This window comes from Leptopilina heterotoma, unplaced genomic scaffold (genome assembly GCF_015476425.1).
Source record: "Leptopilina heterotoma isolate Lh14 unplaced genomic scaffold, ASM1547642v1 Lhet_51, whole genome shotgun sequence".
Classification (NCBI taxonomy): Eukaryota; Metazoa; Arthropoda; class Insecta; order Hymenoptera; family Figitidae; genus Leptopilina; species Leptopilina heterotoma.
In genome coordinates, this window is record NW_025111110.1 from 1,148,941 (window position 1) to 1,176,902 (window position 27,962).

Sequence of the window (27,962 nt, forward strand, 5' to 3'; positions counted from 1 at the left end):
AAAATCAACAATAATAAAAATAATAAAAAAAAAAAATAATAATAATAATAATGCTAATAATAATACTAATAATAATAATAATAATAATAATAATAATAATAATAAAAATAAGATAAATGATAATAATAAATTAAAAGATGAATAATATATAAAATATATATTCATCAGGAAAATAAAACGAATTAAATAATTAAAAATTAAGAATAAATAGAAAGAAAAATAGTAATAAAAGAATAAAAAAAAGTTTTTCTTCATAAATATTTATTTCATTTAAATAAAAGTTTTTAACCGAAATAATAATATTAAAGGATTTAATTTAACTCCTGACTTCAATTTTCCTCCAGTCAAAGTTAAAAATTCTGACCAGAATGAATTTTTTAATATTATTTAATTATTTCAAAAATTTTAATGCAATTATCTTGATAAATGACAAAATTCTTTACAAAAATTCAATTATTTTTAGGAATTAAAAAAAAATTCTTTACAAAATTCAATTATTTTCATAAATAACAATATTTATCGCAAGAATTCAATTATTTTCAAAAGTAATAAAATTCTTCGAAGAAATTCAATTATTTTTAAAAATTTGAACAAATCTCTCGTCAAGAATTAAATTATCTTTATAAATAGTAAAATTTTTCGACAAAAATTCAATTATTTTCAAAAATTTAAATAAAGTTTTTTGTAAAATTTCAATTATTTTAAAAAGTTTTTCGCAATTCAATGATTTTCAATATTTACTATTTTCATAAAATTTATCAAATAATTTAATTATTGAACAAAATTTTTGTTACAATTCTACGAAAACATTCAATTATTTTCATAAATGATAAAATTTCTTTTAGGAATTCAATTATTTTTATCGCAGAATTTCCAATATTTTTAATAAAATTTGAAATAAATTCAAGATTTAAATAAATTAAAATTTTAGAAATATTCCATTATTCAATAAAATAATAAAATTTGTTGCAATAATTCAATTATTTTATCATAAATAACTTTTCATTCGTCACAGGAAATTATTTATTTCCAAAATTTTTAAGTAATTCTGCAAATGAATTCAATTATCTTGATAAACAACAAAGTTTTCCACATAAAATCAATTATTTTAAGGAATTTTATTCAAATTCTTTTCTAAAATTCAATTATTTCGATAAATATCAAAATTCATCATAAGAATTCAATTCTTTTGAAAACTATAATACTTTCCAAAAATTAAATTATTTTCAAAATTTTTAAAAAATTCCCGTTAAGAATTAAATTACCTTTTTTATAAATAGAGAGCGAAATTCTTCTCAAGAATTAAATTATTGTCAGAAATTTTAATAACATTCTTAGCAAAATTTCAATTATTTAAACGAAAGCTAATTAAAATTCTTCGCATGAATTCAATTATTTTCATAAATTATTATTTAAATTCTTTTCAGGAGTTCAATTATTTTAAAAAATTTTAATCAAATTCTTCAAAAAGCTTTCAATTATTTTCAAAAATTGTTATAAAATTCTTTAAAATGATAAATTTCAGTAAAATTTTAATTAAATTCCTTAAAAGAAATTAATTATTTCCAAAAGTTGTTAATAAAATTCTTTGCAAAAATTAAATTCTCAGAAACATTCAATTATTGAATAAATTATTTATTTTTGTATTTAAATAATTGAATTCTCGTAGAATTTTCTAATAAAAATCGATTGAAAAATGAATAATTTCAGTTAAAATTTTAGATAATAATTAAATATTAAAACCATTACGGGGGAATATTTAGAAATAATTGAAAAGATTTCGAATTCAAATCTTTGAAAATTAGAATTTTTCGTACTTTTAATTAACAATTCTGCGTAGAATTAATTCTATTTTATTATTAATTCAATGGGTTATTTTTAATTATTATAAAAACATGAAGAAATCGATTACTCCGAGTCGAAGACTCGGAGTGTTCAACTTTTTCATGTTTTCTAATAATATTCTTATAAGTTGTTGAATTTCAAAAAGGTTTGAATTTGAATGTTTTGAAGAATTTTAATTCCTACTGAAAAATAACAATGATTAAATATTTATTTAAAAAAGAAGTTGTTGATGTTTTTGAATAATTTTACAATTAAAGAAATTCGTAAATAAATGTATTAGAACATTTTTTTCAGCATTCAATCATTTTTAGAGTGAATCAGAATATTATTTTCTGGTCAGGCAAAAAGTCAAAATTTTGTCTGGAAATCAGGGAAAAACGAAATTTAATTTTTGTGACAACCCTGAAGAACGAAATAAAATAAAATGAGAATGTTTCTTCACAACAGTATATAAATAAATTTCTTTTTGAAATTGCGCAAAAATCGTGCTATTTTTTTATCTTTATCTAATATTACATTTTTTACTCTTAATTTTTTTATTATAAATTTTTTTTCTAATTTTTTTCCAACATTTTTTTTTGCTCTGCGTACGACGTTCTTTTGCCAAGGAATGAAAATCATTGCAGATATTTAGCGAAGCGGCGACTCGTTTTGAAACGCCATGCTTCTGTGTGTTCCCTGCAGCTACTCCGGGGTGGATGGAAATGTCGATAAAACGTGTTGGCCAATGAGAGGGCGCGAAGTGACGTCAGGCGCCTGTTACTGGCCAATAGTGGTGCACCAGTGACGTAATCGCGGTGGTGGACACCCTCGTCGATCCTCTCTTTGCCGGCGAAAGCCGCAGGCTTTTCTCTCACTCTCTTTCTCTCTCTCTCTCTCTCTCTCTGGATATGAGGGGTCGCAAAAGAGGGTGGGTTTATGGTGGTGGTATTTCGGGCAACCCCATTATGGGTTTACTAATCCCGCGAAACAATGGAAATTGACCGATACAAAATGGCGATATTCTCGTTTCCGTTATCGATACCTTTAACTTAAAAAAAAAGTTAATTTCATTTTTTTACCGTTCTTTTAAGAGAAAAATTACAGTTTCAGTAGTAAGAAATGAATTTCGTCGGACAATGCTATTTTAATTTAAAGTTTAAGTAGTAACAAGTGGGTAGGGCATCTTTTTTTAATTAATAGTTGCAGTGATAATAGATGAATTTAGTCAGACAATGCTATTTTTGTTAAGGTTTAAGTAGTAAAAATGAATTTAGTCAGACAATGCTTCTTTAGTTATAAAGATTAAGTAGTAACAGATGGATTTAGTCTGACAATGTCTTTTTAGATAAAATGTAAGTAGTAACAAACGGATTTAGTCAGGCAATGACTTTTTATTTAAAAGTTGAGTAGTAAATAATGGATTTAGTCAAACATTGTGATTTTATTAAAGTTTCAGTAGTAACAGATGGATGTAGTCAGGCAATGCTTTTTAGATGAAATTTAAGTAGTAACAAACGGATTTAGTCAGGCAATGACTTTTTATTTAAAAGTTGAGTAGTAAATAATGGATTTAGTCAAACATTGTGATTTTATTAAAGTTTTAGTAGTAACAGATGGATGTAGTCAGACAATGCTTTTTTAGTTTAGGTTTAAGTAGTAACAAGTGGATTTAGTCAGACAATGCCTTTTTAGTTAAAATTTAAGTAGCAAGATATGAATGTAGTCAGACAAGGCTTCTCAGTAAAAATTTAAGTAGTAACAAATGGTTTTAGTCAGACATTTTGATTCTGTTAAAGTTTCAGTAGTGACAAACATACTGAGTCAGACAAGTCATATTATCATATTTTATTTATTTTAATATACAACTTAATGATAATAAACTTAATAAATATGAAATTAACTTATTAAGTAATCTCCCTTTATAAGCGTATATGTTACAGTAGTAAAAGACGAATTTTGTCAGACATTGCATTTTCGTTATGTACAAAATTTAAATTTTTCCTCCGACAGAATTCTGGTTTTAAATTTTATTAAGACGTCTATATATTAATGAGTTGTTACGCCTTCTTTTTGCAGGTCTGGTTTCAAAATAGGAGGGCGAAGTACAGGAAACAGGAAAAACAACTGCAAAAAGCTCTTGCACCAATTCCCGCCTGTCAGGGAGCTATGATGAGGAACATTTACCCCGGTGCTGGCAGAGGTTATCAACCCTATCCCCACCCACACAACAGTATAAACGGAATAAATCGTTACCCCCAGGTCAGCTTAAAAGTCCAATTAAATATTTAGTTTCTTCTTTTTCCTCTTGCATTTCTTTTTTTTCTTTTCTTTAAAATTGAGATACCTATTTTTTGTATTTTCTCATATTGCATGAATTTAAATAGGATTTCTTGAAATTGATATTGATAACTGGAATAATGAAATTTTACCAGTTTTGCTTGCGGAGAAATATGTATTCAAAGACAAGGTCTTTTTTGCAAATTAATTAAGAAATTAAAATTAATTGAAATAAATCAAAATTAATTGAGTTTATCTTTATTCTAATAAATATTGTAATATTAGTAAATATTATATTAAAGATTAACTTAATTAATTTTTATTTATTTCAGTTAATTTTAATTTCTTAATTAATTTACAAAAAATACTTTAATTGTAATTATAATTACGATTAGGTACTTTTAATTTTAAATTGAAACTAATTAAAATTAATGAAGAGTAATTAATTGATATTATAGTCACAGTAAATCGTGAGGTATTAAAAAGTGTTGCAGATTAAATTAACACCAAAAAAGATTAAAATAATCAATTTTGGTGTTATTTTTTACAAATGAATGAAATTTTAGTTCATTAAATTTTTTATAATTATAAAACATGATGATATCGATAACTCCGAGTCTTCGACTCGAAGCAATCGATATCTTCATGTATTAAAATTTTACCTTATATCAATTATTATTTTTAATAATTTTCGAAAAAGTTCTTTGGCAATTTTCAAATCCATTTGTTTACAATATTCAATTTCACGGAATTTCAATTATTCCTAAATTCTTTAATTAAATGCATATTAGAAAATAAAACCTTCAAATAATATAAAACAAAATTCAATTAAACTTTTTCAAAAAAATTAATTTCAAAATTCAATTATTTCTAAAAATTCACTTTATATTGCTTTTAATATTCAATTACAATTATAATCTAAAATTTTAACTAAAATTCATTTTTAAATTAATTTTTATTAGAAATTCTTCAAGAATTTAATTATTTAAATGCAAAAGTAAATAATTTATTGAATGTTTCTCAAAATTCAATTCTAATAAAGAATTTTATAACAAATTTTTAAATAATTAAATTCTTTTGCAAAATTTTATTAAAACTTGCATTGAACATAATTACTTTTTTCAAGGAATACAATTACAATTGCATGAAAAATAATTGAAACGCTGCGATGAGTTTTATTATTAGTAAAAATAATTGAATCCTTAAGAATTTTATTACTCTTGAAAATAACTGAATTTCTGCAATAATTTGTAACTTCTCTAAAATTAAATTTTTTTCTAGTCTTTTTAACTAAAATTCTTCAATAAATCTATTATTTTTAATAAATATTAAAAAAGTTCTTTGAGAATTTTCAAATTCATTCGTTTACAATACAATTTTTCGGAAATTCTGCAATTAAATATATATTGAAAAATAAAAACTTGAAATAATTTCAATAAAAATCCTGTTCAACTTTTAAAATAAATTAATTCTACAGAATTGTTTGTCAAAAATATGAAAAATTAAGAATTTTAATGATTTTAGTTTGAAACTTTTTCAAAACTTAATTATTTCTAAAAATCAACGTTATAATGCTTTTAATATTTAATTGTAATTTAAAATTTTAACCGAAATTCATTTTTAAAACCATTTTTATTAGTAAATTCTACGAGAATTAAATTATTTAAATCCAAAAATAAATAATTTATTAATTTCATGTTTCTTGAAATTAAATTCTCAAAAAAAAATATTATCAACAAATTTTTTAAATCATTAAATTCTTTGGACGAATTTTAATAAAATTTTTAAGAATAATTACATTTTTCGAGGAATTCGATTAAAATTGCATTAAAAATAAATAATAATTGAAATTCTGCAATGAGTTTTATTATTTATGGAAATAATTGAATTCCTAAAAGAATTTTATTATTTATAAAAATAATTGAATCCCTGTAAAAAAGTTATTATTTATGAAAATAATTGAATTATTGCTAAGAAATTTATAAAAAAAATTGTAAATAATTGAATTCTTGTAAAAAATTTTTATTATTTATGAAAATAATTGAATGTTTGCGTAGAATTTTATTCAAATTTTTTTTAATAATTGAATTCTTTTGGAAAATTTTATTGAAATAGTAGATATAGAAAATCATTGAATTTTAGAAAACTTTTGAAAATAATTGAAATTTTGACAAGAATTTGATTAAAATTTTGTAAAATAATTGAATATCAGAGAAGAATATTATTATTTATAAAGAGAATTGAAATTTTGACAAGAATTTTTTTTTTAATTTTTAAACACAATTGAATTTAGTAAATATGTTACTAACTTACTAACTTACTATTCTTCCTGAAGAAGATAAATTCCTTGAATTTTTACAAATCGTTAACTTTGGTGTTTTATTTAAAGTAATATTTTATTGAAATTTATTAAGTAAGTAAGTACAAAGTACAATACAACAATACGCTTGTTCTTCAACATTTAAAGTAATATTTTATTCATAGTTAAAAATAACACCAAAATAGATTATTTTAATCCTTTCTGGTGTTAATTTAATCCTAGAGGGATTAAACTGTTGCACATTATTTTAATCCATTCTGGCGTTATTTTAACACCTCACTACGTTATACTGTGATTTTAAGAAATTAATTAATAAACGATTCTTAAATTATGCTTTTTAAGTAGTAGAAGACGGGATTTAATTTCTATTCCAGAAATTTTTCAGTATAGAAAAATAAATTTAGTAAGGTAGAGGCTATAAAACTAATTTTTCAGTAGTACAATGATAGTTTAGTCAGACGTAGCCTTATTTATTTTAGTATTTGCTAGTACTACTTAATCATAAATCTTTAAAAGAAATTTCGCTTTTGGTTAAATAATAAATATTGATTTCGATTTTTATGAATATTTAAGGGTTTATTTCTATTAATGTATAGGTTTTAGTACATATATAATATACAAGGTCCTGGGTACCGGATAGAGAAATCCCGGAACATGTAGAACGAGCAAATGAATTGAATGCGTTTCTCGTTAATGATTTAAACCAAGGTATCAAATTGGAGTGCACCTGTACGTATGTAGGTATCTACATATGAGTCTGCGTAGCCGTTCACCGGCTCGGGTAAATTGCATTTCGACTAATTAGTTGGGTCGGATAGATAACCGAATGCCTATCGTATCAATTGAACCAATAATTTCTACCTAATGTCGAAACCACCAGCAAAAATCTTGCATCTGCTACCCATTTAATTAGATTTCAATACAGAGACCATAACTCTCGATATTTTCCAGGATAAATTGTTTTTTTCCTTACGTTTATTAAAGGTGTTCTTTTTTTTCTTTAATGCGGGACTCAAAATTTGTTTTCGCAACGGAGACGAAATTTTAATCTGTTTTTTATTTTTTAAATAATGCTGCCTTTCTAGTTGTAATTTCAGTATAGTAAAATATGAATTTAATCAGACATTGCTATTATATACCTTTTTTTAATTAAAATTTAAGTAGTTACAAATAGATTTAGTCAGACCATGATTTTTTATACAATTTAAGTAGTAACGAATGGATTTTAGTCAGACATTCTTTTTCTAATTATAGTTGCAGTAGTAGTAGATATATTTAGTCAGACAATGCTTTTTTAGTTTATGTTTAAGTAGTAACAAGTGGATTTAGTCAGACAATGCCTTTTTAGTTGAAATTTAAGTAGTAAATAATAGATTTAGTCAAACATTGTGATTTTATTAAAGTTTCAGTAGTAACAAATGAATTTAGTCAGACAAAACGTTTTTAGTTGAAATTTAAGTAGTAACAAATGGATTTAGTCATTCAATGCCTTTTTTAGTTGAAATTTAAGTAGTAAAAAATGGTTTTGGTCAGACAATGCTTTTTCAGTTGGAATTTAAGTAGTAACAAATATATTTGGTCAGACAATTTCACTTTCAGTAGTAAAGACCGTATTTAATTAAATTGCAAAATTCACCACAGTAGTAAAAAATAGATTTAGTCAGGCATTGCATTTAAATTCATCGAGGGCAATAGTGAGAAAACTGGTAAATTTCATTTTTTCAAGTTCTATAAGATAATCAATACTAATTGATAAATCTTCCATTTATTTAAAAAAAAACAAGGAAAATTTTTCCAATCATAAAAAAATCTGTGATGTAAAAAATTTTCTATTTTTTCAGATGGGAACGACATCATATCCAAGCATGACTCAACCCTTCTCGATGTCGCATTCAGCGTCTAATATGTCTGCAGTTACTGGTATGCGACAAGATGCAATGGGTAAGATTATAATTATACTCACCTTAATTAAATTAATTTAATTAAATTATAAAAAAAACTCAGGGCTCGGATCGACTATAAGACCCAAAAAAAAGTCTCTTTAGTCGCATAAATTTACAACAAAAGTCACGAAAAGTCGCATGAAATTTCCGAAAAAATCGCATGAATTTTTAGAAAAAACGATAAAAAAAAGCATGAAATTATAAAAAATGTAAAAAAAATTGCAAAAATGTTATGGGGTTTTATTAAAATTGAGTGTAGAATGCGACAAAATATTGTTATGAAAATTATTTTATTTGTATAAAATATCAAGAAAATTATCAATCCTCCAAGTCAAATATTAAAATAATAAAAACACAATTTCAACGTTTCGACAAATATTTTACTTGTAGTTTTTTTTATTTGCAATGAGACACAAAAATAATTTTTAATCGTAATAATTATTTTTTAAAGCAAAAAAATACTTAAATGAATCAAATAATCGGTTTGATTATTATTTATTTAAAAATTTATTTTTTTCCATTATTTTTTATTATTTAAAAAAAATTTAATAAAATTGTTTGCAAACATTTAATTATTTTCATAAATAATAACATTTTTTTTAAGAAATTGAATTATTTTTTATAAAAAATAATTAAAAATTCTAGAAAATAATAATTGAATTAAAATAATAAAAATAATTTTTAAGAAGTTACATACAGTATAACAATTTTTTTATAATATAAAATAATGAATTTATTACTCGGTTATCTTTAATTATTATTATAAAACATGAAGAGATCGATTGCTCTGAGTCGAAGACTCGGAGTGATCGATTTCTTTATGTTTTATAAAAATTTTTTATAAGTTGTTTAATTTTAATAAGGATTGAATTTGAATTTTTTGAAGTATTTTAATTCCTATGGAAAAATAATAATTAAATATTTATTTAAAATAGAAGTTCAAGATGTTTTCGAATAATTTAAAAGAAATTTGTAAATAAATGAAACAGAAGATTTTTTTGAGTAAAAATTTCTCCTTTATTTTCTAAAAATTTAAAAAGTTTCAATTTCAATTTCAATGTTCTATCTATCTCTCTATATATAATAAAATGTACGGAAATGATTTTATTAATGAATAGATCAAAATAAAATGGTGTAAAAATTAAATTTTATGATCCGTCTGATGGAAGATGAAATGATTAATCGACGGTAAATCGTTGATGAAAGCAGATATCCCGACGACGTTGATCGTAAAGTGCCGAAGAGAAGTCGATAGGCAATTCGCGAATAGTCTTGATTCGATTTAGAAGCGATATTCCCATCTTGCGCCGGAAATGATGTAAGACGGCGCTTTAGCGGAAATGGAGCGTCTTGAAGCAAGCGATTTTCGTGCCCAGAAACGTTTCACAGATTCGCTCCGTTTCCGTTTCTTTTTTTTCTCTTTCGTGTTTTTTTATTTATTTTTTTTTTATTTCTTTTTGCTCCACACTCATTTGATAATATTATAGGGTCAACTAGTCAACGAAATGAAATTTTCAAGTCAAATAAATATTTACTTGAATCAAATAATTTTTAATTGAATCAATTAAATGGTATTTGCTTCAAATAGTGAAATAATATAAAATTTATATTCTTATTAACTTTGTATAAATTTTAATGCAAAAGCTAATAATAAGTTTAAACATTATTTTCTTGAAATATTTATTTAAAAGTAAACAATTATTTGAGTCAGACATTATTAATGTTTCAGTAGTAAAGGACAAGTTTAGTCGGGCGTAAATTAAACAATATGTAATAATTTTGTTACAATTTAATTATAATTAGACAAATATACCTATATAAATAATAAATAATTTATAAAGAATAATAAACAATTTTTTACTAAAAATTTAGTAAGCAAATTTACAAAACAAAATATTAAAAATTGGTGAATTTTTTTACTATAGAAAAATCATTTTTTACTATAAATTTAATAAAGCAAAGCTAAAACAACTAAACAAAAGTGATATTTTACTAAAAATTGATAAATTTTACTAATAAATTAGTAAGCTTAAATTTTTTCAATTTTTAAAAGTTTAAGGCAATTTTTCCAAAGAATTCAAATATCTTGATAAAAAGCAGAATTCTTCTAGAAATTCAATTATTTTGAAGAATGTTAATAAAATGTTATGCAAAATTCAATTATTTTCGTAAATAACAATAATCATCACAAGAATTCAATTATTTTCAAAAGTAATAAAATTCTTGGTAGAAATTAAATTATTTAAGAAATTTTATTAAAAATTCTCGTAAAAAATTCAATTATTTTTATAAATAGCAAAATTTTTCGACATAATTCAATTAATTTTTTAAAATTTTACGCAGATGACAATGATTTGCAATACCTACTATTTTTTTATAAAATTTCTCTAGAATAATTCAATTATTTAAAGAAAAAATTAATAAAATTCTACGCAAATATTCAATTATTTTCATAAATAATATAAATTTCACAAGAATTCAATTATTTAAAATCGAATTTTCAGTGAAATTCAATTTTTTAAAAATTTTATAAATTTCTTCTAAAGAATTCAATTATTTTCCACAAATATTAAAATTCTTCACAGAAATTCAATTATTTTCACAAATAATAAAATTTTTCAGTGAAATTCAATTTTTTAAAAATTTTATAACATTCTTCTGAAGAATTCAATTATTTTCCACAAATATTAAAATTTTTCTCAGGAATTCAATTATTTTCCATAAATAATATAAATTTCACAAGAATTCAATTATTTAAAATCGAATTTTCAGTGAAATTCAATTTTTTAAAAATTTTATAAAATTCTTCTAAAGAATTCAATTATTTTTCACAAATATTAAAATTCTTCACAGAAATTCAATTATTTTCACAAATAATAAAATTTTTCAGTGAAATTCAATTTTTTAAAAATTTTATAACATTCTTCTGAAGAATTCAATTATTTTCCACAAATATTAAAATTTTTCTCAGGAATTCAATTATTTTCCATAAATAATATAAATTTCACAAGAATTCAATTATTTAAAATCGAATTTTCAGTGAAATTCAATTTTTTTAAAATTTTATAAAATTCTTCTAAAGAATTCAATTATTTTTCACAAATATTAAAATTCTTCACAGATATTCAATTATTTTCACAAATAATAAAATTTTTCAGTGAAATTCAATTTCTTTAAAATTTTATAACATTCTTCTCAAGAATTCAATTATTTTCCACAAATATTAAAATTTTTCTCAGGAATTCAATTATTTTCCATAAATAATATAAATTTCACAAGAATTCAATTATTTAAAATCGAATTTTCAGTGAAATTCAATTTTTTTAAAATTTTATAAAATTCTTCTAAAGAATTTAATTATTTTACACAAATATTAAAATTCTTCACAGATATTCAATTATTTTCACAAATAATAAAATTTTTCAGTGAAATTCAATTTCTTTAAAATTTTATAACATTCTTCTCAAGAATTCAATTATTTCCCACAAATATTAAAATTTTTCTCAGGAATTCAATTATTTTCCATAAATAATATAAATTTCACAAGAATTCAATTATTTAAAATCGAATTTGCATAAAATTTTTCGAAAAAATCAATTATTTACAAATTTATAAAAAAATTTTCAGTGAAATTCTATTTTTGAAAAAAGTTTTATAAAATTCAATCAAGAATTCAATTATTAATTATTATTTATTATTATAAGAATTTAATTTATTTTCCATAAATATTAAAATGTTTCTCAGGAATTCAATTATTTTTATAAAATTATAACATTTTTTTACGAATTCAATTATTTTCCTAAAAATAATAAAACTCATCGCAGAAATGATTCAATGATTTTCAATATCTGATATTTTAACAAAATTTTCCAAAAGTATACAACTATTTAAAAAATAAAAATTTTTAATAACATTTTACGCAAACATTTAATTCTTTTCATAAATAATAAAAATTTCACAGGATTTTAATTATTTACAATTTTTTTTATAAATTTCTTTGCAATAATTCAATTATTTTCATACATAATAAACTTTTACAGTGGATTCAATTTTATTCACGATAAATAATAAAATTCTTGTTAGGAATTCAATTAATCACATAAATAATAACACTCAGTGTAGAATTTCAATTATTTTGAAAACAATTTTAATCGAATTCGTCAGAAAAATTTACCTAATTATTCTTAAATTTTTTTTCTAAATTCTGTCAAAAGAATTCAGTTATTTAAAAATTTGTTGATAAAATTCTTTATGGAAATTCAATTTTAAGAAATTTTAAGAAATTAAAAATAAATAATACAATAAATTATTTATTTTTGTTACAGGAACAATATTTTATAATATAAAATAATGATTTTATTACTCGATTATCTTCAATTAATATAAAACACGAAGAAACGGATTACTCCGAGTCGAAGACTCGGAGCAATCGATATCTTCATGTTTTATAATAATTTTCTTATAAGTTTTTAAATTTCAAAAGATGTGAATTTGAAATTTTTAAAAAACTTAATTTCTCTGAAAAAATAATAATAATTGAATGTTTATTTGAAATAAAACATTTTTTAAGGAACTAATAATTTTTAGATTGAATCAGAATATTATTTTCTGGCCAGGAAAAAGGCAAAATTCTTCCTTGGAAATCAGGGAAAGACAAAATTAAATTTTTGTGTCAACTGCTGGAGTTTATGATATTAAATTAAACTAATTAATTTTTTTTAAATTTCATTAACATTAATTTTTAATTAAAATACAAGATTATTTTTTAACGCAAAATATTTTCTTTTTTTGTAGGAATGTCTGCCGAGGACGAATGGTACAATAAAAGTATCTCAGCCCTGAGAATGAATACAGCACATCATCCGAACCTTGCTGCACCGATGCTTCAATACCAAACATAATTTTAGGCGACGAAGGGCGCGAAGAGTTCTCCGATAAAGGATGAAGAGGGACCTTCGTTTCTTTCGTTCGGTACCACAAAATTGCTGACCTCCATGTCGAGTCAGTGGTTCGACCAGCAAACTGGTCGCTTTCGAAATTCGACATGAAAAACTTTTAACGATGTCCTAAAAGAATTTCGCGCCAGTCAACAAACTTGTCCGCACAGACAACCAAAAAAAAAAAGAAGAAAAAGAGAGAGAAACAAAACAGAATAAAAAATAATATATAACAAAGAAAAAAAGAATGAGTTACTTCACTGGCTTGAAAATATATTGAAGAAACTCATTCCATTGCACATTTTTTTTTAAAAAAAAGTGCAAATATTAACAGAAAGAATAATAATAATATTAATAAAAAAAAGTCTTTGTGAAAAAATTAATATTGATCATATCGAAGAAAAGATTTTTTTCCAAAATCTTTTAATATTCGTATTAATATTAATTAATTAATATTATTTTTATCATTAAAGTAATTAATATTATCTCTTAATATTAATTACTGTTAAATATTAATTAACATTGATTAATGTTAATCAATGTTAATCATTAATCAATTTTAATTAATATTAATAAAAATATTATTAATATTATTTTTATAAGATTAATATTAATGTAATTAATATTAATATAATAATAATATTAATTAATTAATGTAATTTTTATTAATACTATAATATTAATTTAATTAATATTAATATAATACTATATGAAAAAAAGTAAATAGTAACTATACATATATAAACGAATTATTTACAAACAAAAAATTCGACACGATCAATATTATTTCGTGTACAAAGTAAGAGAAGAAAATTGTCTACGCACTTTTTTGCGCTAGTCAAAAATGAAAATAAAATCTAGTCCCAATAATGATAATTTTTTTAGTGTTTATCGTCACGAGTCTACAACCGTCATTGAGATCGCCTATTTTTATTATAAAATAACGTTCGTTATATCGCTCATATCAGAGTAAGAGCATTATATTATATTATATAAATTTAAGTAGACGCGTCTACATGTCCAAGAAAGTTTACAGTAATAATTATAATTATTGTGACCAGCGTGAGAGAATCACAAAATTCGAGAAATTCAAGAGAAATGGATTTTCAAGTTTTTAGCCGTGTGTGAATTTAAAAGCGCGGATTGAAGCACAATGATAAAAGGACTTATTGTGTGCTGGGTGGGGAATTTATTAAAATTATTTTTTTAAATTATATTTTATTTATTATTCAAATTTTTTTTAATTAAAAAAAATTTTTTTTCGAGAATTTGATTTTGGAAACTATTTTAAAGTTGATAGTTGATGACGTTGATAGTTTTTGCTAAAAAGTTGAGGCTGAAAATTTACAAAAATTTGCCTAATAGTATTTCGAATATTTTTTTATTTTATTTTTTGATCTCCACTAAAAGTGGATAAAATCTACAAGATTTTCCAATTTGGATGTTTTTCATTCTTATAATAAATATTTTTTAGTCTCCACTAAAAATTAATTTTGAAAATCTATAAAATTTTTCCAAATTGAATTTTTTTATTCTAATTTTATATTTTATTTTTTATTCTCCCCTAAAAATTAACGCTAAAAACTTACAAGATTACGACAAGTAGAAGTTTATTCATTTTTTTTAATTTTTTAATTTTTCTATTTTAATTTTTATAATTTTATTTAAAATTTTATTTTTTATCTATTTATTATTTTATGTAAATTTTTTTAATTCAAATATAATGTTTTTTATTCTAATTTTATATTTTTACTTTTTAGACTTCACTAAAATTTTACGTTAAAAATCCTTAAAATCTACAAAATTTTTCCAATCTGCATTTATTTTATTTATTTTTTTTTGATTCATTATTTTAATCTCCACTTAAAGTTAACTTTGATAATAATCTGAAACATTTTTCCAAGAATTATTTTATTTTAAAAAAATATTTCATTATTATACCTATATTTTTTCAGTTTATTTTTAATGGAAGAAAAATTAACATATTTTCAATGTAAAATTTAAAAATATATTTAAAGCCACTAAAAATGAATGCTAATTAACTGTAAAAAATTCTTTGTAACTTTATAAGGAAAAAAAAGAGTTGGGAATTTTTATTTGAATATTAAAATATTAATTACCTAATATCAATAATAATTACTATTTATTTTTATTTCAAATCAAACGACTTCAATAAATATTCAAAATAAGTTGGGGTACAGTTTTTCTAAAACGTATTTTCTAATTTTTTATTTAAAAAAAAATTTTTTTTTAATAAAGTTGAAATTCTAAAAAACTTTTTTCTAATGAAGGTGATTTTCTAATTTTTGTTCTTCTAATAAATTTTCTAAAAATTTCTATTTTCAATAAAGGTAATATTCAATTTTTGTAATGACGATCAATAGGATTATGATTAAACAATAAAATTTACGACAATTTTTTAATTCTTTAAAAAAAAATACTTGAGATTTCGTTAAAAAATTAAAATAAGGAATAGAAATTATGCAAATTTTTTATCAAAATTTTTAAATAATCTAGTTAAAATCGTAATTAATAAATAGAAATTATAAGGATTTTTTTCGAAAGATATTTAAAATTTTCTGAATACATTAATTCTGGAAATTTTTTAAGAAAAATTATGCAAATTATTATTTTTTTTCAAAGAAGAACAGAAATTTGTTAACAAATTGTGATAAGAAATAATAATTTTATAAAAATTTTTCTTCTTTTCCAAAAAGAAACTTATAATTTTGTCAGCAGAATTGTGATTGAGAATCAGAAAATATACAAAATAGTTTCTATTTCATAATCACATAATTTTTTTAACGATTTTCTCAGTTTTATCAAAATTATGGAATTTTACTTAGGAAAATAAATATTAGAAATCATAACTTTTGAGAAAAACATTTTTTAGAAATCAAAACTTGTTATAAAAACTTTTTTTAGAAAACAGATTTAAATAGAAATCGCTTTTTTGTAATTATTATTATTTCCTCTTGAAGAACGCTTGGAATAAAAAATTTGCATGTTTCGAATTTCAATTATTAATAAAATTAAACAATAAAGAATTAAAAACAGCAAAAAAAAAAAAAAAAAATCGTAATCAAACTTAAGAATCTAAAGAAAATACATTTCTGATTTGTTCATATTCAAAATGGTGAATTAAAAAAAATGAAATTATTGCAATTCTCAGCCTTAACTTTTTAACAGAAATATTGACGCCGTTTAATTGCCTTAATAGAAATTCAAAATTTTATAATAAATTATTATTATTTATTTATTCAATTTAGACTTAATTTACTAATCAAATTTGATTTTTACTTTAATGTTTAGTGTTATTAATTTTTTTCTAGTTTTAATTTTCCAAATAAATTATTTTCAAATAATTATTTCGAATTTATTATTATTATTATTATTATTATTATTATTATTATTATTATTATTATTATTATTATTATTGTCCATATCAAATAAACGAGAAATTATTTTTCTCCAAAAGAGGAAAATTTTAATGCGTTTCCAAATGCGACCTTGTACAGGACTCGAATAAATTTAAAACCTGAAAGTATTTAATAAAAAATTGCACGCTCTTTCATTAGTTTCTTAACAACGATCTGCGAAAAAAAAGAACGGTTTTGTTAAATTTTAAACATAATAAAAAAAAGGAGAGATGCTCGTATTAGGAGAAACGCTGTACATAAACGAACGTGGGAGATAGATACGTACATATAGTATTATTAATCAAACAGATATCCTAGCGTATGCGATTTTTCAATGTCCTTTTAAAAAAAAATGTATGCATCCTACCTTTAAATAAACTGTTATAGATATTTTTGTTTTCACGCTTTTGTTGTTTTTCAAATGAATTCGAGAATAATTTTCAGTTCAAAATTTTTGCGACGCCAGGATTTAATATTTAATTTTTGCAAAGTGAGAAAAAAATAATAGATGAGAAAATAATATTGTGAAATAGATTCATTGAACGCAAAAAAAATGGAGGACAGAAAAGAATAAAAATTGTAAAACTTAATTTTAATCGAAATTAATTTTTAAGGGAATTTCACTGTTTTTTGCGTTTAAGGATTCTATTAATTTTTTTAGATTTGCGCTTTTTATTCAGTTATCAATTTGTATTATTTTTTTTTGATACTTGTAAATCGTCCTTTTCCTGGCGTTGTTCTGTCGTGATATTTGGAATCTGTCCAATCGACAATTGTCTATATTGGTGTCACTTTGCGATAACTGTCTACTCATTGTAAGGACTTGAGAGAGTGAAAAAGCTGCAGAGAGCTGCATTGTTTTATGCGCGGGAAGACAAATCACTTTGCGGAAATTAGCGAAAATTATTCTTAAAATGAAATTTTAATTAAATTAAAACCTACAATTAATTAATTTTACAAAGAAAACTAATTTTTTTAATAATTAAATTTAGAAATTCAGCGTCGACGTTAAGCGACAAAAAATATTCTTTTAGCAAAACCAAAAAAAGTTAAACAATCGTTAAACCGTTAAATGGAAAATTTCAGAATTCTATTAAATATACAATTTGATTGAATTGAGTGGTAAAATTATTAAAATAATTTTTGTTTAAGTTTCGCTAGTTTAGGCGAATGAATTGTTTCCTTTGTGCTATTTATTGGCGACTTTTCAGAAAATATCGCTCGTGAAAATGTTCCTAAAAGTTTGTAACATATCACATGCTCGCGTGATTAAATGAGCGACGAACTTGGTAACGAGCAACTGAAACATTTTTTGGAGAAGTTGGAAGAAACAAAAAAGAAAAGAAGAAAACAGAGGACTATGAATAAATACGGGAGCGCTATTTCGGTCGAGCGCAACATAATTTTAAATAAGGATTACGTATTGTACGTATGTGTTGTAAATAGCCTAAATAAAAATTAACATTTAAAAGTATCCTTTCTCGCTTTTCAGTTTGGATCCTTAATATTTATTTTCTATTTACACTCGTATTTATAATTTTCATGTCAAGTACAAAGCGCTATAGAAAATCTTAACTTGTAACGTATTCGATAATAAATAATCAAAACTTAGTTTGACTTTAATTTTTTTCTTTTGAAAATTCGTAATTTTTCTCAAATTATTTTGAGAACGACGTAACTTCTCTTATCTTAATTTAATTGCATTTAATCTGATTATATAAAAAAAAAATTGGAAAAAATTCTTATTTCATTTTCTTGAACTCTTTTTTTTACATTGTAATGTATTTACATTTTCTCATTTATATATAGACAATTTTTCTTTTCTGGATAAATATCTTTCACTTGGTTTTTAGATTATTTTTGCAATTACAGATAAGTAAAAAATTAGCTCTTCTTTCTTTATCGATTTTTACTTATTACCGACAGTTTATCAAAAGTCGGTATATAATCAGTCAGTGAATTTTTCATCGCTACAATTGGTTAAAAAAGAGGAAAAATTGTTATTGCAATTAATAAAGTATTTTTCGAATAAATTGTATAGTGAAAATATATAACTAAAGATAAGTGTTAAGTATTATTTATATTACCATATAAAATGGTAGGATAATTGCTTCCGTTTCAAAACAAACGAGCCACTCTAATGAAAAGTTTTATCACTTTCACGCGTAAACACAAATTTTATTTTCTTAATGCACTATTTCTTTTTTTTTCTTCGTTTTTTTCAAATCAGTCATTGATTTTCTTTTTCGAATTCTTAGAGAATTTCCGTCTTTCGACTGGTTAGACTTTTCTTTATTAATGCCCAATCTTCGAGAATGTCCTCGTCTTTGAGCATGTAAACTATAAATGGACCAGTAACGGAAACAGCTCTTCTTCGATCGGTGTGATTTCTTCTTCGTCTACCACTTGATATTTGCCATAAATCAGCGTGAATATCGACATTATTTCTGTCCTCCTCGAGACGACGAATTTTCTCCTGTAAATCACTGTGAATTGCATCCCAGATTAGTTGTTTTTCACTTTTTAAATTTTGCAATGCAGCCTGCTCCTCGGCGTCGTATTTATTTTGAATATTCTGCAATCGAAATTGTTTAAGAATATCGGCGACTTCTTGTTTTATTTTCATATTCTCCCTCAATCGTTCGAGTGGAATGAGATATTCCTCGGATTTTCCCACGCGAACCTCACCCAATTTTGTGTCGACCTGAGTGATTCGTTCGCGATAAAGCCTGGGGAAAATTTTTTTTAATTAATAATTATAAAATTAATTATATTTCAATTGTAATTCAGGGTTGTCACAAAACTTTAATTTCGTTTTTCCCTGACTTTTCCCTGATTTCCAGAAAAAATTTTCACTTTTTCCCTGACCAAAAAGAATATTCTGATTCACTATAAAAATGATTAGATGCTGTGAAAAATGTTCTAATACATTTATTTACGAATTTCTTTAATTATAAGATTATTCGAAAACATCAACAACATGTTTTTTAAATAAATATTTAATCATTGTTATTTTTTCATAGGAGTTAAGATTTTCAAAAATTTCAAATTCAAATCTTTTTTTCAATTCAATAACTTATAAGAATATTATTTGAAAATAGTTGAAGATTTTTTGAAGAATTTTATTTAAATTTTTTTAAATAATTGAATTCCTAAGAAGAATTTAAATAATAATTTATGAAAATAATTGAATTCATGCGAAGAATTTTGATTAAATTTCGTTTAAATAATTGAAATTTTGCCAAGAATATTATTAAAATTTCTGACAATAATATTATTCTTAAGAAGATTTTCGCTATCTATTTATTTAAAAATTTAATTTAATTCTTAACGGGAATTTTAAAAAAAATTTGAAAATAATTTAATTTTCGGAAATAATTTTATTAGTTTTCAAAATAATTGAATTCTTATGATGAATTTTGATATTTATCGAAATAATTGAATTTTGAAAATGAATTTTATTAAAATTTTTCTTAAAATAATTGATTTTATGTGGGAAACTTTGTTGTTTATCAAGATAATTGAATTCTTTTGCAGAATTACTTAAAAATTTTTAAAAATATGTAATTAATTTCCTGAGACGAATGAAAATTTATTTATAAAAATAATTGAATTATTGCAACGAATTTTATTATTTTATTGAATAATGGAATGTTTCTTAAATTTGAATTCTTTCGTCAAGTTTTAATAAAATTTTTAAGAATAATTGCAAATTTCGAGGAATTTATTTAAAAATGATCAAAAATTAAATTCTTGTTATAAATAATAAAATTCTTTAAATGAATTTAATTATTTTAAAATTTATTAAAAATTTATGAAAATAATTGAATTCTTTCGAAAGAATTCAATTATTTAAAACAAAAAGAATTCTTTGCAGAAATTTAATTATTTAAAAATTTATTAAAAATTTATGAAAATAATTGAATTCTTTCGAAAATTTTATTAAAATTATATTGAAAATAATTAAATTACTGCGAGGAATTTTATTATTTATGACAAGAATTGAATTTTTGAGAAAAATGTTATAAAGATTTTGGACAATAATTTAATTCCTCAGAAGATTTTTAGTATTTATGAAAATAATTAAATCATTGCAACGAATTTTATTATTTTATTGAATAATGGAATGTTTCTTAAATTTTAATTTGTAACTGAAATTTTAACATTTATGAAAATAATTGAATGTTTACGTAGAATTGTATAAAAAAATTTTTCAATAATTAAATTATTTGATAAATTTTATGAAAATAGTTAATATTGAAAATCATTGAATTGACAAAAACTTTTGAAAATAATTGAAATTTCGCAAAGAATTTTATTTAAATTTTTGGAAATAATTGAATTCTTGGCGAAAAATGTTTCTATTTATAAATATAATTGAATTCTTGACGAGATATTCGTTCAAATTTTTAAAAATAATTGAATTTCTTCGAAGAATTTTATTACTTTTGAAAATAATTGAATTCTTGTGATAAATATTGTTATTTATGAAAATAATCGAATTTTGTAAAGAATTTTTTTTAAATTCCTAAAAATAATTGAATTTTAGTAAAGAATTTTGTTATTTATGAAGATAGTTGCATTAAAACTTTTGAAATAATTAAATAATATTAAAAAATTCATGCTGGTCAGAATTAGCAAAAAGTTTTGAAAGTTTTGTATTACAATTGGTGATAGTTTCATAGTTTATGAGGCAAACAAAAACTAAAAAAGACACAAAAAATTTAAAGATTTTTTATGAATGCTTACTGTTCTTTGAGGAATGAAAATTGTTTTTCTAGATCGACTAGATTATCTATACATTCATTTCTCCGCCTTTCGCATTCGTCCTCATCCATCTCAGATGAATCATCACTGTCAGTGTGTTCTGCACTACTATCACAGGAAGCTGAACTTTGATTACTGTCATTGCTGTCGTGAGAGATCTCCTCTCCTTCGGGTTCAGATTCATCCTTTACACTCGGCATCTGCGAAATACAGAAATTTTGAGATAATATCCCTCATTTTTATAAATTTTGAATTTGATTTTTCAATATTGGAATAATTTATTTACTATCAACGGGCTGACAAAAAAATTCCCTTTCGTACTTTTTGTATTAATGTTTATGATTCAGTTATTATTTTTAAGGTTTTCTAGCAACATAATTAATTTCTAGTTTAATTTCTATATTTTTCCTAATGTTATATGGTGGTCCTAATTTATTTTAAAGTCAAAAAAAATTCTACGTCTTGACAATAATATCGAAAATAGTCAACATAGTCGCAATATAAACTTAACCTCAAAACATCATAAAAAATAATAAAAGTAAAGAAAAAGTAAATAAACAGTTACAAGAATATAATAGTGAATCGCCACTTACAATCTTACGTAAAGTATAAATTTAGTTTTTTAATTAAGCCTAATTAACAAACGTGCAAACAAAATAACTGTCTTATAGGTTATGTACCTTTGAATCAAACCATCAATTCTAAATTACACTTGGACTCGATTAAAGTAAACATAATGAATTTAATACAAAGAAAATAGAAAACAAATAGGGTAATTAGACAAAAGTTGTAGAACAATAAGTAATTAGAAAGAGCGCGAAATTTCTTAGGAAACATCTGTACTCACTGTGTTGATCACGGAAATATTCCGAGTTCTGACTCAAAATTGACAAAAATTATTAAATACACCAAAGCAATTTGAAGCAATAATAGGGAGAAATTCACTTACTTTATTGAATTTTTATCTCAATGTTAAATATTACACGAAAAATGTTTGTTTTTATATGACAAAAATGACCTGTCAACAGTTGGCGGCCATATGTAATTCATTTTTGCAGCGTACGCGCAGTATAGCGCATTGCCTATGTACAGGCGCGAAAACTTTGGCGGGAGTTTTTAAAATTATTTCGAAAATTAAGTGAGATAAAAAACAGTAATAATGAAATAAATAAATAATAAATAAAATAATTAGTTATAAAGATTATTCATTTAAATTTAATATAAAATACGAATAAGAAAATAATAAAATAAATAAAAAATAATAAAAATAAATAATAAAATAAAATAAAAAAATAAATAAAAGGAACTAAAGAAACTGACAGAAATGAAAAGAATAAAAAATTCATAACAAATTTTGTTTTGAAAATAAATACTTGCTAGTATTAATTAATTATCAACAGCAATACAATAGAATTTGTTTACTATTGATGCTTTTGTTTAAAGCAGAGAAATTATTTTCCATAAAAAATAAAAAGTAAATATAAATATAAAAGTCGAGAACGAAATTTCTTTCTTTTTTAATAAATAACAGAATATAAACAATATACCTAAAAATATAACAAATTTTAGTTTTTTCAATTTTTAATTAGTTTTTTTTTTAAAAAATTCTTTTTCATAAAAGAAATTTGAAGAAATATAAATTTTTTCCCTCCAAAGTACACATTTATAGTTAATGCAAGATTCATTAAATTTCCACTGGCTACGAGTAATTTTGAATAAACAATTTTTATGAGAAAAATAAACTGAACGCTTGAAAAGTTTCGAATATTTTACACAGGAATTTCTCCTCTCCGACGTTATTTATTTATACAAAGTATTCATAGCTATATGTTTGTTTATTTTACGGTTCAAATTTCAAAAAAAAGCCAGGGCGCATAAAAAAAAAGTTTATTTGCCAATTTATATTCCAACGCGAGAACATTTTCTTTATTTAATATTTGCAAGATGAAAATAAAAGAAGGGAAGAAACAAAATTTTTATTGGTGTAAATAAAAATTAGAGACCACAAAAGTTTTCTTTTTCCTTTTCTTTCTTGAGAAATTAATTGAAATTTAATAAATTATTGTTAACAATAAAATAAGTAATGTGAATGTTTTTTTAATTTAATAAATTTTTTTCTTTTCATCAATAATGTTAGAAATAAAAAAAAAATTATAATTTTATTAATAAAATCAGAAAAAGAAATTAATAATAAATAAAAAATTATAAAATTGAAAAAATAATAAAAATGAAGAATAAGAAAGAAAAATGTTTATTTCAAAATAAAATAGTAACAATATAATTTTTAATAAAATAATAATTTTTTGTTCGAATTATAAAATTTTTTTTTCTTTTCGTATTTAACTTTAGAGGAGAATAATTTTCATAAAAGTCAAGAGTCGGTTTTCGCATATTAAATTCTTTTCAAAATTGTCTATATTATTTCAAAAAATGAATAAATATTTTATTTATTTTTAGTGATTCTTTACAGACTTTTCTCTTACCTTATTAGTGTTAGAGGTGCTTGACCCAAAAAAAAATCTCTTCTAAGGCTCCCAGATTCTATTATGAATCAGTACAACTTTGTATTCGGCCAAAAAAAAATAATTTTTTACGAAAAAAGTTCGATTTCTGCAAAAGGCCAAATTATTTTCATTAATAAAAAGTCTTTTTGAAATTTTAAACAATATTTAAAAAAATACTGTCGCAGAATATTGTTTTTAAAATTAAAATTTTTTTTATTTGAAAATAATCGTTTGTGCTTTAAATTATAAATATAATATTCAAGGATTATAATAAATTTACAATATAATATACTTTCAATAAATTAAAAAATCTTTTTCTAAATATTTTTCTTATTAAACTTATAATTATATTTATGATTTTCATTGGCTAAATAAAATTATTTAGCCAATTTAAAAACAATTGAATTTTATGAAGAAGAATTTTATTAAAATTGTATTGAGAATAATTGAATTCTTGTGAAGAATTTTACTATTTATAAAAATAATTGAATTGTTCCGAAGAATTTATTAAAATTTTAGAAAATAAATTAATTTTATGTTAATATTTGAAAATTTAAATTTTTTCGACGAATTCTATTAAAATTTTTTTGAAAAGAATTGAATTCCTGCAAAGGATTTTACTATATTTATAAAAATAATTGAATTCATGAGAAAAATTTTACTATTTATAAAAATAAATTAAATTCTTTCAATTTTTTTGACAAATAGGTATATTAAAAATTGCATTGAAAGTAATTTAATTTTTATATAGATTTTTTAAAAAATATTTTGAGAATAATTGAATTATTTTAAGAAAATTTTAAATTCATGTTGAAATTGAATTTTACGGAAATTTTTGAAAATTAATTAAATTCTTTCGTGTAATTTTATTTGAATTGGATTACAAATAATTTAATTCCTGCAAAGAATTTTAGTATATTTATAAAAATAGTTGAATTGTTTCCAAGAATTTATTAAAATTTCAGGAAATAATTAAAATATATGGAAATATTTAAAAATATTTGAAATCATCCGAGGAATTCAATTAAAGTTGTTTTGAAAATAATTGAATTCCTGCAAAGAATTTTACTATTAAAAAAAATTTAATTGAATTCTTGCGAAGAATTTTACTATTTAAAAAAATAATTGAATTTTTTCAAAGGATTTATTAAAATTTTAGAAAAAAATGAAGTCACTGATTCAAATTATTAAACATTTTTAATTTACTAATTCAAATTTAACTTTATTTTTTAGAAAATGAATATATATTAACAATTTAGAACTAGATGAGCATAAAAAATATAAAATAAATATAAAAATATATAAATACAAAAAAATATAAATGTTGTGTGTATATAATATATTATTATTTATCTATTTTGTTTCTTACTTATTTATTTATTAAATTTACTAATCTAAATTTACAACAAAATGAAAAATGTTATTTCATATTATTGAAAATGAAGAATATAAATTGAAGATGAAAAAAAGTTTTTAGAAAAATTAAAAAATTTAAAATTCAAATGAAAAGTAATAAAATAAAATTTATCTTTATTTTTTCAAAAAGAATATAAATTTCAGAACGGGATGAATAAATTCAGGGATAAATATATATATTATATATTTCGTTATATATATAATATTCCATCAGATACAATAATACATTTGGACCTGCATAGAACAAACAGACAGATAATGCAACATTCGCATAACTGTGCGATATAGTATCATATAGTATCCTAGCAATATAGTAATACTTTTATATATATAAATTTTTTTTCTTCATTCTCATTAGCATATATTATGTATGTTCTTCTGAAGACTTTCGATTAAATATTTCCATTTTTTTTTTGTTCATCTTTTTGCGAATAGAATTTTATAAAGTCGCAAAAAAAAAAATTTGTGCATTTCGGTATGAAATTTAGTAGTTTACTTTTTTTTATATCTTTCTTCTCTTTTTTCTATATAATAATAATTATTCTTAATAAAGAAGTCTCGTCGCTTATATTTATACAAAAAAAAAGACTCCAATATTAATTCCCCAATTGCGTGCAATTTGAACACTTTATTTTTCATTCCTATTTATTTCCGCAAAAAAAAAATTTCTCATTATATAATCTGCTTTTTCTTCTTTTTTTTTTTGCTCTTTTTTTATTCTGTCGAATTAAGTTATTTCGTATACGCGGGATTCTCTCTATATTATTCCGTGCGACGAAAACCTCGATGAGACTCAACATGCAACATTTATCGTGTCTAATGCCATCGCGGGTCGCATACAAAATATAAATTATTAGTCGATTCTTAAAATTTAATTCCATTTCCGTTGGTAGAATTTTTCTTTTTTTTTTGCTTTGCTTGCTAATTTAATATTTTTTACTTACGGAAAAAGATGTTTGAAAATTTTGACATTTTTAAAAAAAATTTTCTTTTTAAATCGAAGAAAATTTCAAACTAAAAAAATATTTTGTGACCCCCGATCGTATTTTTTATCTTATGTTTTTAATGATTAACGATCAACGTTAAATTTGTTTCGCTATATGAGAGAGAGAGAGGGTGCATTTCGAATTTTTTTCGTGACAATATGCAGGTTGATTTTTTTTTGTTTGCGATGAAATACACCTTTTTTTTTATTCGATATATTTATATATATATATATATTTTTTTTTTGAACACAGAATTTTCTCCGAGGTGAGTTTTCAACTCCTGTATGTACCCATTCGCTTACCGGTTTTATAAGATCCAAATAACGATTTTTCAGGAAAAAAAAGTACATCGATTTGACCCTCTTAGTTTAGTATGCGCATGACAGAGTAGCATTTCAGGAGACAGGTCAGAATATCAAATGCAATGTTTTAAATATCTCTTAATCCAGACTTCTCCTTTAATTTACGCGAGTCGAGTCCATGAAAGTTTGTGTAATGAAAAAAAAGAAAATTCTTTGCGATTTTTTTTTTTTCAAGGAAAAGTTTCTTCTCAATAAATTTTTTTCTTGTCCATTTTAATAAAGTGCGAAAGAAAATGTTTATTTAACAAATTAATTTTAATTGAACTCAATTGCAGTTTTTTAATTTTTATATTAAAAATATAAATAAAAAATATATTAAAAAATGTTTGCTAATTTAATATCAAAAAAATTTCAGTTTTTACATTTGAATTTGCATGTTTTTACTTTCAATAGTTCATTAATATTATTAATTATTATTAATAAAAATTAATCAGTAATATAAATACTGATAATACAAATATTCATTAATATAATTAATTCAATCAGGGAAAAAGTTTAATAAACTTTAACAATAAATTAATTTTTTTTAAATTTGATTTTCGAAGAAGATTTTAATATAAAGTGTCATTTTTCCGCTGGAAGAGGCGATTTGAATTTTTTTCAAAGGAAAAACGGGAGGCAAACGCATTTTGAGTGAAGACAAAATTCCCCAACGTCAAATTTATACTTAATTAGAGTGTTTAAGACGCGGGTTTAATTTTTCAACAAAGCAACTTAGTCAAGTAGCTAAAAGCCTTTCAACGAATACCAAAATTTACTCAACAGAAAGTGTTTACTTTCACTTTGCCAAAGCAGTTTCAAACATGATAAATAATTTAAATCACGTCATGAAAATTCTTTCAATTAATGGCAAAAATTTTTCCCCCTCGGGATAAATTTTTCTCCTCTCTTCGTGTACTTTGAATAATTGAAGTAAACACAAATTTTTTTTTGAATTTTAAAATTGCAAAAAAATAAAAAAAAATAAAATGAAATAGAAAAAAATTTAAAAAAAGAATTAAAGAGAATATATTATTATATATTTATAGTGAAATATAAAAATACAATAATTTGTATAAATTTATGTATAAATTTGTATCTAAATAATAATTAAAGGAAAATTATATAATAAAGAAAAAATTCTTCTTTTCTTTATAATAAAAAAAAAAAAATAAAAGAATGCAAAAAAGAAATTTAATTGGAAAAGTCTGGAAAATTTTCTTAA

At 22.1% G+C, this 27,962-nt stretch overlaps 2 protein-coding genes across 5 annotated transcripts in view; one reads left to right on the top strand and one right to left on the bottom strand.

Moving 5' to 3' along the window:
• Positions 1-13,664, top strand: part of LOC122507712 (homeobox protein unc-42-like) — a 44,766-nt gene extending 31,102 nt beyond the window's left edge. Inside the window, exons 4-6 of the mRNA XM_043620568.1 lie at positions 3,904-4,086; positions 8,266-8,365; positions 13,162-13,664. Coding sequence (XP_043476503.1) covers positions 3,904-4,086; positions 8,266-8,365; positions 13,162-13,268 — 390 coding nt within the window. The 3' untranslated portion in view covers positions 13,269-13,664. The remainder of the gene's footprint in view (positions 1-3,903; positions 4,087-8,265; positions 8,366-13,161) is intronic.
• A 4,544-nt stretch (positions 13,665-18,208) lies between these two features.
• On the bottom strand, positions 18,209-22,536 carry LOC122507714 (breast cancer metastasis-suppressor 1-like protein). Of its 4 annotated transcripts, XM_043620572.1 has the most exons (4): positions 22,440-22,524; positions 22,338-22,365; positions 21,473-21,690; positions 18,209-19,452 (listed from the first exon to the last, which is right to left on the bottom strand). In XM_043620572.1, exons 3-4 carry the CDS (start codon positions 21,688-21,690, stop codon positions 18,978-18,980), a joined length of 693 nt encoding a protein of 230 aa, XP_043476507.1. In that variant the 5' UTR covers positions 22,338-22,365; positions 22,440-22,524; the 3' UTR covers positions 18,209-18,977. The 4 variants fall into 4 exon arrangements, with proteins under 4 accessions (XP_043476507.1, XP_043476506.1, XP_043476509.1 ...); XM_043620571.1 differs by lacking the exon at positions 22,338-22,365 and having other exon boundaries at positions 22,440-22,536; XM_043620574.1 differs by lacking the exons at positions 22,338-22,365; positions 22,440-22,524 and adding an exon at positions 22,171-22,301.
• Positions 22,537-27,962: the final 5,426 nt, after the last annotated feature.